This window comes from Cherax quadricarinatus, chromosome 26 (assembly GCF_038502225.1).
Source record: "Cherax quadricarinatus isolate ZL_2023a chromosome 26, ASM3850222v1, whole genome shotgun sequence".
NCBI classification, from domain to species: domain Eukaryota; kingdom Metazoa; phylum Arthropoda; class Malacostraca; order Decapoda; family Parastacidae; genus Cherax; species Cherax quadricarinatus.
The window spans coordinates 26,586,433-26,601,585 of record NC_091317.1 but is presented as its reverse complement, the minus strand read 5'-3'; the positions used below and the strand labels follow the sequence as shown (position 1 = coordinate 26,601,585).

General features: G+C 38.5%; 1 protein-coding gene across 2 annotated transcripts in view; it reads left to right on the top strand.

Moving 5' to 3' along the window:
- LOC128691554 (synaptotagmin-7) overlaps positions 1 to 15,153 on the top strand; it is a 330,949-nt gene that overhangs the window by 307,734 nt on the left and 8,062 nt on the right. For both annotated transcript variants that reach the window (XM_070088885.1, XM_070088884.1), the window contains 2 exons: positions 9,030 to 9,201; positions 10,285 to 10,494. In XM_070088885.1, coding sequence (XP_069944986.1) covers positions 9,030 to 9,201; positions 10,285 to 10,494 — 382 coding nt within the window. The remainder of the gene's footprint in view (positions 1 to 9,029; positions 9,202 to 10,284; positions 10,495 to 15,153) is intronic.

Below are 15,153 nucleotides of genomic sequence, written 5' to 3'. Positions count from 1 at the left end.
TGTTCCTCTCCAATGCTTTTCTCTCTGCCTCTCAGTCCACTTCCGTGCCTTTCATTCCTCTCCCCCACCCTTCATTCCTCTCCACAATTCTCATTCCAATCTTCTGAGCCTCTTCCTAATCTTTTCTCTAACTTCCTTCTAATCCTCCAGCTTCCCACCCCCTCCTTCCTTCCCAGTTCCTTCCTTCTCACCCCACCAGTTCGTATTCCCAGTCCCTCCTTCGGACTCCGAGTCCTCTAATCCTGGCTCCCAGTCATCCTTGTTCCAGCTGGCTACGGGGGTCGAATGCAAATCCGGCTCTAGTTTATGCAAAGACTCCGGGCGTCTGGGAGTGTGTCAGAGCTGTGTGGAAAAGGTGTGTGATGGGAGAGGCCAGGTTCTTAGGCTAGCTGACCTCGGTGGCTAGCAGCGTTTGTCGATGCAGTGTTTGTCGGGCAGTGTACAACCTGGAGTCTACCTAGAGGGTATTCCGGGGATCAACACCCCCGCAGCTCGGTCCATGACCAGGCCTCCCGATGGATCAGGGCCTGATCAACGATGCTGTTACTGCTGGCCACAAGTAGTCCGACGTACGAACCACAGCCCGGCTGGTCAGGTACTGATTAGGTATCCATCCAGCTCCCTCTTGAAGGCAGCCAGGGTTATATTGGTAATTCCCCTTATGGCTGGTAGAAGGCCGTTGAACAGTCTTGGGTCCCGGACACTTCTTTACCACATCTTTATCACAGTCAGTACAACCACCGCACAACCACTACAACCACCACCACAACCAATACAGTCACTGCAACAACCACTACAATGTTCACCAAAGCAACCACCATCACTACAACAATCACCACTACCACCGCCACCATTACAACAGTTACTGCTTCCACAACTACTACAATTACCACAACCGTCACCACCACAACCAACACAGACACCACCACCACCGAACCACCGAGAAAAGCTACTATTATCTCCACGACCACTACAACCAGTGAACCCATCATTACTACCACCTCAACCCTAACAACCACTACAACCACTGCACCCACCACCACCACCACCACCACCACCACCACCACCACCACCACCACCACCTCAACCCTAACAACCACCTTTCCCATTGTTATAACCTCTTCCATCACTAGCACCCCCAATGCTTTCACCACAACCACAACAACCACTACCACCTCAGCTTGGGCCTCTACGTAAACACAACAAAGCACCAGTCGAAAGCAATAACAGTATAAATATTTAACAAAAGCAGAATTAACGAATACCTAAAATAAAAACAAGATGGCAGTGCGTTTGCGCCACTAGACTGGCGCAAGCAAATTTATGTTAAATGTATTAGTTATTGTTAAACCGAGGCTTGTGCTATAAGCAGAGACAGTTTTAACTTTAATATCGTCTGTCGTAATGATAACTATAAAGGTACAATGAGGTGAAATAAACTATAATAATTTAACAGCGTCTGCAAAAATGGCAGTAAAAGGCAATGACGTAAAAAAAAATCCTTCTAAAAATATGCAAAAGGCATAATTAACAAGAGTCACTGAAAAAAAGCTGTTTTTGCTGATGGCAGCAGAAATTCAGTAGGGAAAGGTCATTGCAAATGAATTTAAATGAAACATAAAATAAACCTTTATGGACAAATTCAAACATTTTGCTCATATGTATTTCCAAATTAATCGGAAGCTCATTGGAAAAAATGAAGAGGTGAAAACTCAGTGGTTATAATCATAACCTTAAGTTTTAAAGGGGTGGAACTGGTAAGCCTGGGTAAGGCCTCGGTCAGTTGGCCAAAAACTCCAGCTGCGGGTCATCATACGACCAAGACCCGCGTCAGGAAACACCTGTCCTGTTTTCTGACGAACCTTACCTATGTGATGAATGGTTTTGAAAACCGATAAGTTGAAGAATTGAGACACTTATGCAACATCTGGGAATCTTTACTGAAGAAACGTTTCTCCACACAGTGGCTTCATCAGTCCAATACAAAGTAGAAATGGGTAAGGAGAGAAGGAGTTTGAGGCAATCAGTCCCTCAACCTGGAATCGATGTGTTCAGTCCATCACTCTTGTAGGAAGTACAGCACAGGGCCAGAGAGGTGGTTTATATACTGCAGTCAGGTGAGTCGAAGCAGGAGGAGGCGGGATCACAGTGGGACCTGCCACTGTGTGGCGAAACGTTTCCTCAGTAAAGATTCCCAGATGTTGCATAAGTTTTTCAATTCCTCAACCTTACCTAACCTAACCTGATGTGAGACGAGGAGTAAAGTTGCCAACATGTTGTCTAGGAAAGGAAATAGCTAGGAAAATGAAGGAGAAGGTCCCATTTGATAACTAAGAAATAAGGGAAAGATTTTAAAAGCATATACAAAACATGTTGAAGAATGTGAGTAAGAAAAAGCGTAGCTTGTGAACAACGCCAACAAAAATAAAAATTAGAAAAATCAAGATTATTCAGTTTTACAGGAAATTTCAAATGAGTTGAGCACTTGGGGTGAAAATAATGCGTAACATATGTGTTGATAAATGCCTTATAACGAGTGTAAGAGCGAAAACAGGTTACAATGACATTGCAGTTTGTGCAATAAAATTTTAAGCGCATCAGAGAAATAAATTTTATATAATTTATAATTTTAATTTATGATTTTATATAATTTTATATAACAGGTGTTGCCAAACATAATAAATGGTAACACACTCAACTAGCATAATGAGTGTCAGTGGTTCGATTCCCGGTATGGGTGGAAACATTGGGCATGTTTTCTTACTCCTGTTGCCCTTGTACTCATCTAGTTGTGGTTGCAGGAGTCGAGACACAGCTCCTGGCCTCGCCTCTTCACTGGTCGCTACTAGGTAACTCTCCCTGCTCTATGAGCTTTATCATACCTCTTCTTGAAGCAATGTTCACCTTGCAGTGAGTAGATACCTGGGTGTTAATTGACTGTTGTGGGTCGTATCCTGGGGATAACAGCTCTTAAACCGTAAAATTGATTTGTGTAAAAAAAAAAAGTAGTGAAAGCGATTTGCCTAGTCTACATATATATATATATATATATATATATATATATATATATATATATATATATATATATATATATATATATATATATATATATATATATATATATACATACAGTGGTCCCCGCTTTTCGTAGTTCCCGGCAATCGTAAAATTCGCCAATCATAGGGGTATTTTCGTATAAACATGGACTCGCTTTTCATAGGTTGACTCGCCAGTCGTAGTTCGTCCGGGACGCATACCCACGGCGTGAGCCGGGGCGGCAGCCAGTCTGGCATTGTGTACCAGTGAGCGAAGGTCCCCTCACGTGCTCCAGCGAAATATTTCATAATATTCCATTTATTTTAATGCTTGCAAGTACTAAATAAGCTACCATGGCTCCAAAGAACGCTCCAAGTGCCAAGCCTGTGGTAAAGAAGGTGAGAAATACGATTGAATTTAAGAAAACCATCATTGAACAATATGAAAGTGGTACAAGTGTGGCCGAACTGTCCAGGATGTATAAGAAACCCTTCACAACCTTATGTTCCATAGTGGCCAAGAAAAAGGAAATAAAGGATGCTGTTGTTGCGAAGGGAGTAACTATGCTGACAAAAATGAGATCACCAGTACTGGAAGAGGTTGAGAAGTTATTATTGGTGTGGATAAATGAGAAACAATTAGCAGAAGATACTCTTATGACTTCGATTATTTGTGAAAAGGCTAGGCAGTTGCATGAAGATTTGGTAAAGAAATTGCCTGCAAATAGTGGTGAAGTGAGTGAATTTAAGGCCAGCAAAGGCTGGTTTGAGAGATTTAAGAATCGTACTGGCATACTAGTGGTAAGGCATGGTGAGGCTGCCAGTTCGGACCACAAGGCGGCTGAAAAATATGTGCATGAGTTCCAGGAGTACATAGAGGCTGAAGGACTGAAACCTAAACAAGTGTTCAATTTTGACGAAACAGGCCTCTTTTGGAAGAAAATGCCAAAGAGGACCTTCATTACACAAGAGGAAAAGGCAATGCCAGGACACAAGCCTATGAAAGACAGGCTGACACTAATGTTCTGTGCTAATGCTAGTGGGGATTTCAAAGTGAAGCCATTACTAGTGTACCATTCTGAAAATCCCAGAGTGTTCAGGAAAAATAATGTTATGAAGAGTAAATTGTGTGTGTTTTGGAAATCTAATAGTAAGGCATGGGTCACGAGGGAAATTTTCGTCGAGTGGTTCAATGAAGTGTTTGGCCCTAGTGTGAAGGAGTATCTCCTGGAAAAGAAATTGGATCTCAAGTGCCTGCTAGTAATGGACAATGCACCTGCTCATACTCCAAACTTGGATGACCTAATTTTCGAGGAGTTTGGGTTCATCACAGTAAAGTTCTTGCCCCCCGAATACCACTCCTCTCCTCCAACCCATGGACCAGCAGGTTATTGCAAACTTTAAAAAACTCTACACAAAAGCAATGTTTCACAGGTGCTTGACTGTGACCACAGACACTCACTCGTAAGGGAATTTTGGAGAGAACACTTCAGCATCCTCCACTGCATAACCCTTATAGGTATGGCTTGGAAGGGAGTGACTACCAGGACTTTGAACTCTGCCTGGAGAAAATTGTGGCCAGATTGTGTCGACAAGAGGGATTTTGAAGGATTTGGGACTGACCCTAATGAGCCTATGTCTGTTGTAAAATCAATTGTGACAGTGGGGAGTTCCATGGGGTTGGATGTGAGTTTGGAGGATGTGGAAGAATTGGTGGAAGACCACAATGAAGAGCTCACCACTGAAGAGCTGCAAGAGCTTCGGCAGGAAGAGCAACACTTCGCAGCTCAGAATCTTGCTGCAGAGGAGGAGGAAGAGAGATGGAAGAAGGTGCCTTCTTCAGAAATTAAAGAGACTTTTACTTTGTGGGGTAAGATGGAAAGCTTATGGAGAAACATAACCCTAACAAGGTTGTTGCAAGCCATATTGGCAACATGTACAGTGACAAAGTCTTGGGCCATTTTAGGGAAGTGTTAAAGAGACGCCAGAAACAGAGCTCTCTCCACAGTTATTTTGTGAGACAGGACTCCAGTGACTCTCAAGGTGGTCCTAGTGGCATTAAGAAACAGAGAAGAGAAGCAACCCCAGAAAAGCAAATGGTACCTGAGGTGTTGATGGAAGAGGATTCCCCTTCCAAACTATAAACAATCCACTCTCCTCCTCCAGTCTCCCATACACTAAGAAGAATCTCCAATAAAGGTAAGTGTTATGCTGTTAATGTTTCATTCATCATTTCCCATTGTATTGTTTATGTACTATATGTGTATTTCATGTTAAAATTTTTTTTGTTTTAATACTTCTGGGTGTCAGGAACGGATTAATTGGATTTCTTATGGGGAAAATTGACGTAAAAAACGAGGGCTCCAGGAACTGATTAATTACGAAAAACGAGGGATATGTATATATATATATATATATATATATATATATATATATATATATATATATATATATATATATATATATATATATATATATATATATATGCAAAACAACCACTCTGAAAGAATAGAGAAATTCCAAGCGCTTTCATGACTACTCACATTATCAAGGAACTATGAAAGTAAAGCATCCAATGAAGCTATATAAGGGGTCTGGCCAACACCTCACTATCAGATCCCACAACGGTTAAACACCTAACGCGCGCCGGCCCAACTGGATGGTTCCTTTGCACAACTCACCAACAAACTATTCTACCCAAGAAAATTTAAAAAATTATTATTTGTCCAGTGTATTATTAAATTCTTCCCAAATTCTATTAATTATAAATGGATCTAATTTATATAAACCAAAGGAAATATTCATATTATTGTCAAAACTGTTTTTTATGAAACAAGATTCAATTATATTCCTGTCGACCATGGACTTGCTTGATACTACTTTCTCAACTTTTTGAAAATCAATTGGATGGTTAAAATCTCTTACATGAGTAAATAGAGCATTGGAATCTTGTCCAGTTCTAATGCTATATTTATATTGTTTTAATCTTAGTTCGAGATTTTTACCAGTTTGACCGTAATAAACTTTATCGCAAATTTTCAAGGAATCTTATAGACACATATTCTGAAATCACCTGTTTACCGTGATCTTATTGCATATATATATATATATATATATATATATATATATATATATATATATATATATATATATATATATATATATATATATATATATATATATATGTTATATATATATATATATATATATATATATATATATATATATATATATATATATATATATATATATATATATATATATATATTTATGAACAAAACTCTAACAAAGTTAATTTGGAAGGCAGAATGAGAAGGTTTGTTTATTGGGTTTGAAGACTAATGGTTACACTAGGAATTAAGAGTGCAAGGAACTTGTAATTCACCTGTCAAGGATGCTTTAATCTCTGATATAAAGATTAAAGTAAATTCTCAGTTATTTACGCTAAGAGATATACTTCTGTCGGTATTTATAACCTTGCTGGAAAACGAAATTAATAACGCTTCTATTTATGGAAGGATATGGAAAGAAAAGGAGAATTTCTTGATGTCAATCATTGGTTATAGTTTTAAACTAAGTAAGAAGCAATACAGAAAGAACATAGAAAAATTTCATCAGAGACAGAGTGGTAGATAAAATATCTCAGAAAAAAGTGTTACAACACCTTTGGGAGTATTTAAACGTGAGACAAACTATAAGAGAGCACAGAAGTTCACGAGCATAACATGTATTCCTTTTAATAAACTAAAAAAGGTAATCCCAAAATGAAATACGCTATCTCACTGCTCAGTGATAAAAAGAACTGACTAAACGTGATTTTTGAGGCAGAGAGCGTGACTAATGATGAGAAAAACTGTTAGAGTAACAGAAAACATTGGTCTTGCTGGAGCTGGACCATCAGAAGACCAGATATCTCTCTTTAACCAGTCAGACTAGGCTAGCTGCACTACCAGAAGAACTACATTAGGTTCGTAGTACAACAGACCAACTCTCGTCGTTTATATTTCTACATTTTTCGAGTAGAAGAGAGAAAAAGTTATCCAATACGTTTCGACCTCGGTCTGAGGTCCTCTTCAGCAGACTACAAATATTGAGGGAAAAAAAGAGGCATGTTATATACGTCAGGTAAACATCTGGATCTGGTGTTTCATGTAATAAGATTGGTGCTTGTTTTGAATTATATGATGACTATTTATGGTGTGGAACCTCATCGGGAAGTGCCAATCCACTGAACTTCTTATGCAACCTTCGTTACTGAAGGCATATTCTGCTATGTGGTTTACAGCTGCACCTTCCCACATGATATAGTGAACTGAACATTTCACGTTTTGGAAGACTGCAGAATTTTCTTGCACATTCTTCTGTGATCGTTTGTATTCTGTGTATATATATATATATATATATATATATATATATATATATATATATATATATATATATATATATATATATATATATATATATATATATATATATATACAATTTTTTTCTTCCCATTTCTCCTGACGGACAAAATGCTTATGCACCCGCCAACTGCTCTCAGTAAACAGCCGTTCATCTTTTCACAATGAAACATTACATTACATAATCTAATGAGAAGTAGTTACCCCTATTACATAGTTCATTGCTTGCATCTACTTGCTGCCGACGTCTCTCCCTCACTTCCCTGGTTCTGGGGAAGTGGAGTTCACCAGCTTTTGTCTTGGGCTGGGAGGCGTTGCAGACCTTACCTCGGTGTCTTCACTCGCGGAAAAAACTAAAAAAAAACAAAAAAATTAAACTTCTGTCAATCTGTTTCGTTTTTATTATGTAATTTTTCTCTTAGATCTTTTAAACGTAACTTTGGGACATGAAGATTTTCCGAGTGCGCTAACAAAAAAGTCAATTAGGGAAGAGAAAGTTCGTAATTTTTGTTTCGTTTCTCGTGTGCCTGAAGCAAAACCTAACCCACATAATTACATATTAATAATTAATAGTCTAAGTTAGCGGGAATGGGTGAAACTCTAGTTCTTGGGCCCGTCTTTTAATTTTTGTTCGGCTGACTTTAATAAACACCGTGGAAATTACGGTGTTTGGCTTGTACTACGTCTTACAGTGAAGTAACACTGTAATATTTAGGATTCTGTTGACCTGAAGTTGCTGTTCAAGTTCACCTGAGCAAGTGTCTTTTATGATACTGTGACAGTTTTTCTCCGGGTGTCTATACCCTGCAGTATTGTCTCAAGCTATCTCCTGGAGGAAAACTTTCTCTTAAGCTGTCTCCTATAAGAAAACACTCTCTCTTAAGCTTTCTCCTTAAAGAAAACACTCTCTTAAGCTGTCTCCTTAAATAAAACACTGTCTTAAGAAGTCTCCTAAAATAAAACACCCTCTTAAGAAGTTTCCTAAAGAAAACACTCTCTTAAGCTGTCTCCTGAAAGAAACTCTCTTAAGCTGTCTCCTAGAGGAACACTCTCTGTCGTAAACAGTCTCCTGGGAGGAAAATGCTCTTCTCTTAGGCTGTCCCTTGGAGGAAAACACACTTCTCTTAAGCTGTCTTCTAGAGGAAAAAGTTAATCATTTAAGCTGTCTCCTGGAGGAAAACACTAATCACTTAAACTGTCTCCTGGAGGAAAACAGTTCAAAAGACTTTTTTCCACGTTGAGACTGAGTAATTACAAATCTATTTTTAAATTCCCTCTTTCCGGAAACATGAAATAGCCTTTCAAGTCATTTATTAATTGAGCTTTCTTTTGCAGGTTGTCATAACTCTTCTTTTTTTTCCACTCGCTCAGCCTAATTCTTAAATTTTCTTTCCAAAATTCCAATTTTGCCACACTATGACCACTCTGCTCCCACTGACTCCTACCACACTATTTGTGTTCTTGCATTACACAGGAATAATTTCCTAAACTGATTCATCAATAAAATAATTCACATATAAGTTGAAACTGAAATACTCAGCCTAAATTTTTCTTCCGAAATTCTGATTTTATTTCATGTTCCATTTTCCAGGTTGACTTTTCGGAAAAGAACAACACCTTCTGGAAAGCGTTGCATCCTTTGGAGAAGAACAAGTGCGGTGAGATCTTAACCTCCCTCATGTATCAGCCTTCAACCTCTCAGCTCACTCTCACAGTCATCAAGTGCAGGAACCTTAAGGCGAAGGACATCAATGGAAAATCAGGTAATGTGCTACGAGAACTTTGTTATTAAAGGCACCGAGATGATAATAAGGAACAGTGTTTGAAAAACTTTACAGATGCTGACTTTGAATTAGATCCGGGTTAAATGCTACAAAAAAAGAAACATGAGACTAAAATTCTTTTGTAAGCTTCGTAAAACATCGCAGGAAATGTTCTGAATGGCTCCATTTATCTTTATCAATATATTCTGACGCTGTTTTTATTCAGCATTTTATGTAACGTGCAAGCAACTTTCCGAAAATATTTAAAAAAAAAAATAAAAACAGGTATTCGTTGTCTTTTCTAAATTTATGCTAGATGTGGAATAAGACCTAGCTAGTCACTATAAATTAACGAGTCTAATTATTTAGCTATGAATACATAAATAATTCTAGAACCCGTCATTACGTAGCCTACATAGTACAAGTTGATAAATATATTTTTTAAGTTATTGTGATAAAATGTAAATGTAAAGAGCACTGATAAAATTTAACTTCTCATATTTCAATAACAATATTCCTGGCCATTTAAGAATTTAACAATGAAAATGCATTCATTCATACACTGTATTCTTACATTATATATATATATATATATATATATATATATATATATATATATATATATATATATATATATATATATATATATATGTATATATATATATATATATATATATATATATATATATATATATATATATATATATATATATATATATGTGTGTGTGTGTGTGTGTGTGTGTGTGCAAAACAACCACAGGGGAGAGTTAAATGATAGTTCTAGGCCTTTCGTACCACAGCCAACACTTTTACAGGAGCTTGCGCTGTTGCAGAGGGAATAGAGTCCGGACTGGTGTAACCATGGGAGCATTTGCTACTGGAAGCAGAATATTTTTATCTCTGAAACGGATTAAAATAAAGTCTCAGCGTAAACACATTGAGAGAAGTAAACCCCTCAGGGTTATATCCACTGACTTTTATTGTAACATAACAATTTCCTGTGTAAAGAAGTTATGATATAGTTTATATCATTCAGATCCCTATGTAAAACTGAGGTCATGACTTTACTTTATACCTCCACAGATCCCTATGTGAAGGTGTGGTTGTATTTTGGGGAGAAGAGGATAGAGAAGAAGAAATCTGAGGTTCAATTCTGCACTCTGAACCCCGAGTTCAACTTCAGTGTGATGTTTGAAGTTCCGTGGGAGCGAATTCGAGAGTGTCAACTCAACGTCACCATCATGGACCACGATAAAGTTGGACGCAACGAAGCCATTGGCAAGATTATGCTGGGTGAGATTTCCCACTCTCTCTCTCTTCTCATATTTTACTCTCTTGCTGCACCCCTTTTTTTCATCCATCTCGGTTTCCTTTCATCTTTCTTTGGACCTTTCAACCTTTTGATAAAATTTTTGCTACCTTTCAGTTCTTTTTTTTTTCCTTTACCCCTTCGTTTCCTGTCATTTTCACCATTTTTACCTTCTTAATGCACATATTATTCTCCCTTCTCTTGTATATTCCTTTTCCTCCCAGTACTATTAATTTCAGTAAATACTTAATTTAATATCACTGGATATTTAGGCTGAAATTAATGCCAGTGATGAGCCTCAATTTACAACTGGTCTACGTTTTCTTCGTTATCTCTTTGTTGCAAGGTGTGTTCAGGATCCTAGCAGGGTGAGGTAGCGCGCCAGGCTTACAACCAGTGGAATAAAAACGTGAATGCAACAGTTTCCTCTTTACTTCAATACGAAAAGTATCCGGGTTGAATCTTGAGTGAGTGTGGAAGTACGTATGGGCATCTCGGGTACAAGTTTTGAGGTTCTATTGCCTCAGAGAAATAAAATGTCCTCATGGAAAAATCTTAAGACTTCTCTTCTGAGCTGTTTCAGTATTTATCTTCTACTACCATCCCATTTTATAAAATTAGTATTTATTTTCCTTTCACTTTTAAGCAGATTATGAATCTCCTCCAGTTCCTCAGAATCTGGACAGGAACCAAGAAAGTTACAGGCATTTTTCGCTCTGGATGTCAACGACGAGATGCTGGAACAGGAACGGAGGTCTTGACTCTAGCATTGTCAATGAGCCAGGAGCTCAGTTAAGGAAGCATTTCTCACCTTCTCCTAAGGTTGATGGAATTAAAACCGAAAGCAGCACCAAGTGTTTGCAAGACTGTGGGTTATAAGACACAACATCACATTTGGAGGGGTTTACTAAGTATTTCTAGATTCTCTACAAACATTTTATTTTTGCGTATGTGCTCTAGCAGTGATTCGGCAATGCCATCTAGTGTTCCATCATACATAAACAAAATGATGAGTTCACTGGAGAGAATTCATGAGACATCCCGAGTGACTAGTCAAAAAACAGGGATAAGAAGAAAATTATTGAAGCCAAGAAACTGTCCACTTCAAAGAAGACCACTCCCCAGGCACCACCAACGATGTCCCAAACTTCCTTCCCAGCTCTGCCTGGATCAAGTGGGACTCCTCAGGTCTCTACCAATGGTTCCAATGTTTGGAATTCTGCCCCTCTTGGAGCGCCCCAATCTAACCCTCACCTACAACATACACAAACGCAACAACAAGGTTCAGTATCATCTATGTCTCAGGTATCCACAGCCGGGGATATGACGAGAGCACAACTAATGTATATGATGGCCAAAGACATAGCAGGTGGTGACATTCAACTCTGCTCTCAGGTTTTAAATGATCTGTTAATGGCTAATGGAATCACTCCCATCACTATCCCAGAAAATGTGAAGGCTATTATGACCCAGCCTTCTCATAACAAGAAGTATGTACCCTACTCTACATCTAAAAATAAGCCTAAGTCATCCCTGGCCCAGGGATCGCTCACCTCGTATACCCAGGTTGTCAACTCCCCTCAACCCGATAAGTCAACACCTGAACATAACAATGCCCCAGAAATTGGTGCCTACTCTCCCGCTATTGAAGCTGATCCTGTTGAACAGGAACTTTCCCAGGATAACTCACCTTGCCTACCTAATTTTCCCTTGGAGCCTCCACAGTCTCCCATTAACTCTCACGAGCCTCTGCTTCCTGTAACTGGGAATATCATACCTCCGTTTTCTGATGATGACTAACGATTCTAATGAATCTGTTAATATTACTACCTCTAGTGAAGATGATGGCATTTTTAATACACAAGCAACTACGCAGAAGTTCCCTCCTCCCCTTGACGAGTCCAGCAGGAATAGTGTGGACACCACACATGACACTACTTGCAGGCGTTCAGACCGCAGTACACGAGCGAAGTGCAAGAAATAATGGGGATTACAATTTTCCAACTTAATGTACATTTCTTTAATAACCATTACCTTCTTGAGGTTGAACTACATAATTACAATCCCGATGTTATACTTTTGAACGAGACAGCTGCAAGAGTTGATCAACATATTAAATTACGTGGTTACTGTACTGTGGAGAAATCGAGAGGACCCTTTAGTGGTGTAGCCATCTTAGTTAAATTAGGCTATACATTTAAAAATATTCATGTTGATGAAGATAACATTCTTGCAATAGAAATGACAACGTCTCATGGACAACTAGTGATAGGAACTGGATATTTTCCCCCGAGACAACAATATATAGCGTCAATTCCTCTACATAGGATGTTAAGCAGAAATATTCCAACAATTCTAGCCCTCTTCAACTGTGGAGCTGGTATTCCACTGGGTGACTTAAAAGGAAAACAACTCTTTAATATCATGACAGCTAGAAACTTGTCATTTCAAGGCCCATTCTTTAAATCGTACATTGGACCTCATCCAGGGACACCAGATATAGTACTGACAAACAGAGACTGTGACATCTTTCACTGTCGTATATCTCCTGGTGGAAATGTAGGATCTGACCATATCCCTGTTATAATACAACTACAAACTTCTCCATTTAGAATACCTGTACCTCCTAAACCCAATCTTAACACCCTAGGATTTGACCCCTTCAGGGCATTTCTGGGTGACGATGAAATTGTGTCATTGGAAAATCTACCTTCCACTGCAATTGATGATGCAATCAGGTCCCTGCATAATTGAATAATTGAAGCTACTAATGCAACTTGTCAATTAGCTTCCACAAAGATTTACCAACAATATAAACCTACTAGGGAAATTAGAGACAATTTAAGAAATTATCAAGCAGAATGTCGAAGGCATCTTCAAACGCGACAACCACCAGCAGCTACACTGCACCGATTAAGGCAAGAATTAATTAACATGATTAGTCATCACAAACGGGACTTATGGAAAATGCTAGTTCTTCAAGCTAATCAGTACAAACGTGAACCAGCAAAATTTTGGAGTAAGATCCGACAACTTTTAGGGGCAAAGCACAAGGCTTCTAACTACCTAGTTCATACCTTCACTGATGAGGATGATGAAGATGTTGAAATTAAACTTGACGATCCACAGGACCAGGCTAATTTGATGGGTGATGTATGGGAGAAAATTCTCTCCCACAATAACAGTCGTCAATTTAACAATAATCATTATCAGTTGGTAAATGAATGGAGAGATGAGAACTTGGATGATCTACAACCACTACCTTCCATCGATACTTCAACTCTTGAAGATACCCACCCGCTTACTAGACCTATTACATTACTAGAGATGAGTCAGGTTATTGGAAGAATGCGCAATAGAGCCCCTGGCCTCTCTGGAATAACAATGAAACAAATAAAGTTCCTCCCCAGAAATTGTAAACAGTCTTTGGTAAATATCTTTAATGCCATCTTGGCCTCAGGACATTTTCCAGTGGTTTTTAAGACTGCTAGGATGATCTTTCTTGCTAAGCCCAATAAAGACATCCACCAACCTGGGAACTATAGACCTATATCTTTACTTGAAGTCACTGGAAAAGTTCTTGAGAAAGTCATTTCCAACAGATTGAACTACTATATGGAGTTTAATCACTTTTTTACTGAAAAACAATTTGGCTTTAGAACACATAGAGGTACCAATCATGCAATAAATGTTATTTTCGATACTGTAGCAAGTCTAAAACATCAGGGGAATCTTGCCTTAATTGCCACCAGAGATGTTCATAAAGCTTTTGATAGCTTATGGCATAATGGCCTTATATACAAACTCATTGACCTACCAGACCATAACTGGACTTTCCTCAGAGTAATATATAATTTCTTAACTCAAAGAAAAATCATTCCCACCTTTCATGGCAGGTCGACAGAGCCTTTTATACCGACGGCTGGTGTCCCACAAGGTTCTTGTCTCAGTCCACTTCTGTTCAACATTTATGTGAATGACCTTCCTCAACCAGAGTTTAGTGATACGATTGTGACACAGTTTGCAGATGATGTTATTCATGTCGTCTCATCAACTCCGGTAACAGGAAAATACAAGTATGAGAGAGTCATAGAAAAAATGAATATTGAACTTCGTCGAACATCTAATTGGGAAAAGAAGTGGAGAATTACGACTAATCCTGACAAGGTCCTTGTTAGCACGATAGGATGTTTTGCATCAACAATTGAAGATAAAGGAGGTATCTCCATCAGAGGTACACCTGTAGCCATTAGAAACCCTAACAAGATTTTGGGATACGAAATAGACAGGCTGCTCCACTCAACATCTCATGTAACTAAAAAGATCAACATAGCCAAAGCCGGTCTTAGCAGTCTCTTTCGATTCAATCAAGCCCCTCAACATGTCAAAAAACATCTGTATAAAATGTTAATAAGACCTATACTCGAATACCCTTGTGTCCCAATGTCATTAACAACAAAGACAAATATGCTACGGTTACAAAGGGTTCAGAATAGAGCTCTTCGCTTCATTACCGATACCAGGAGGAGAGACAGTAAAAATGGCAGATTTACACATACAACAAGATATTACTTCCATAAATGTACGCCTTGACACCCTAAAAAAGAAACAACTCTATACAATGCAAGAACTATACATGCCAG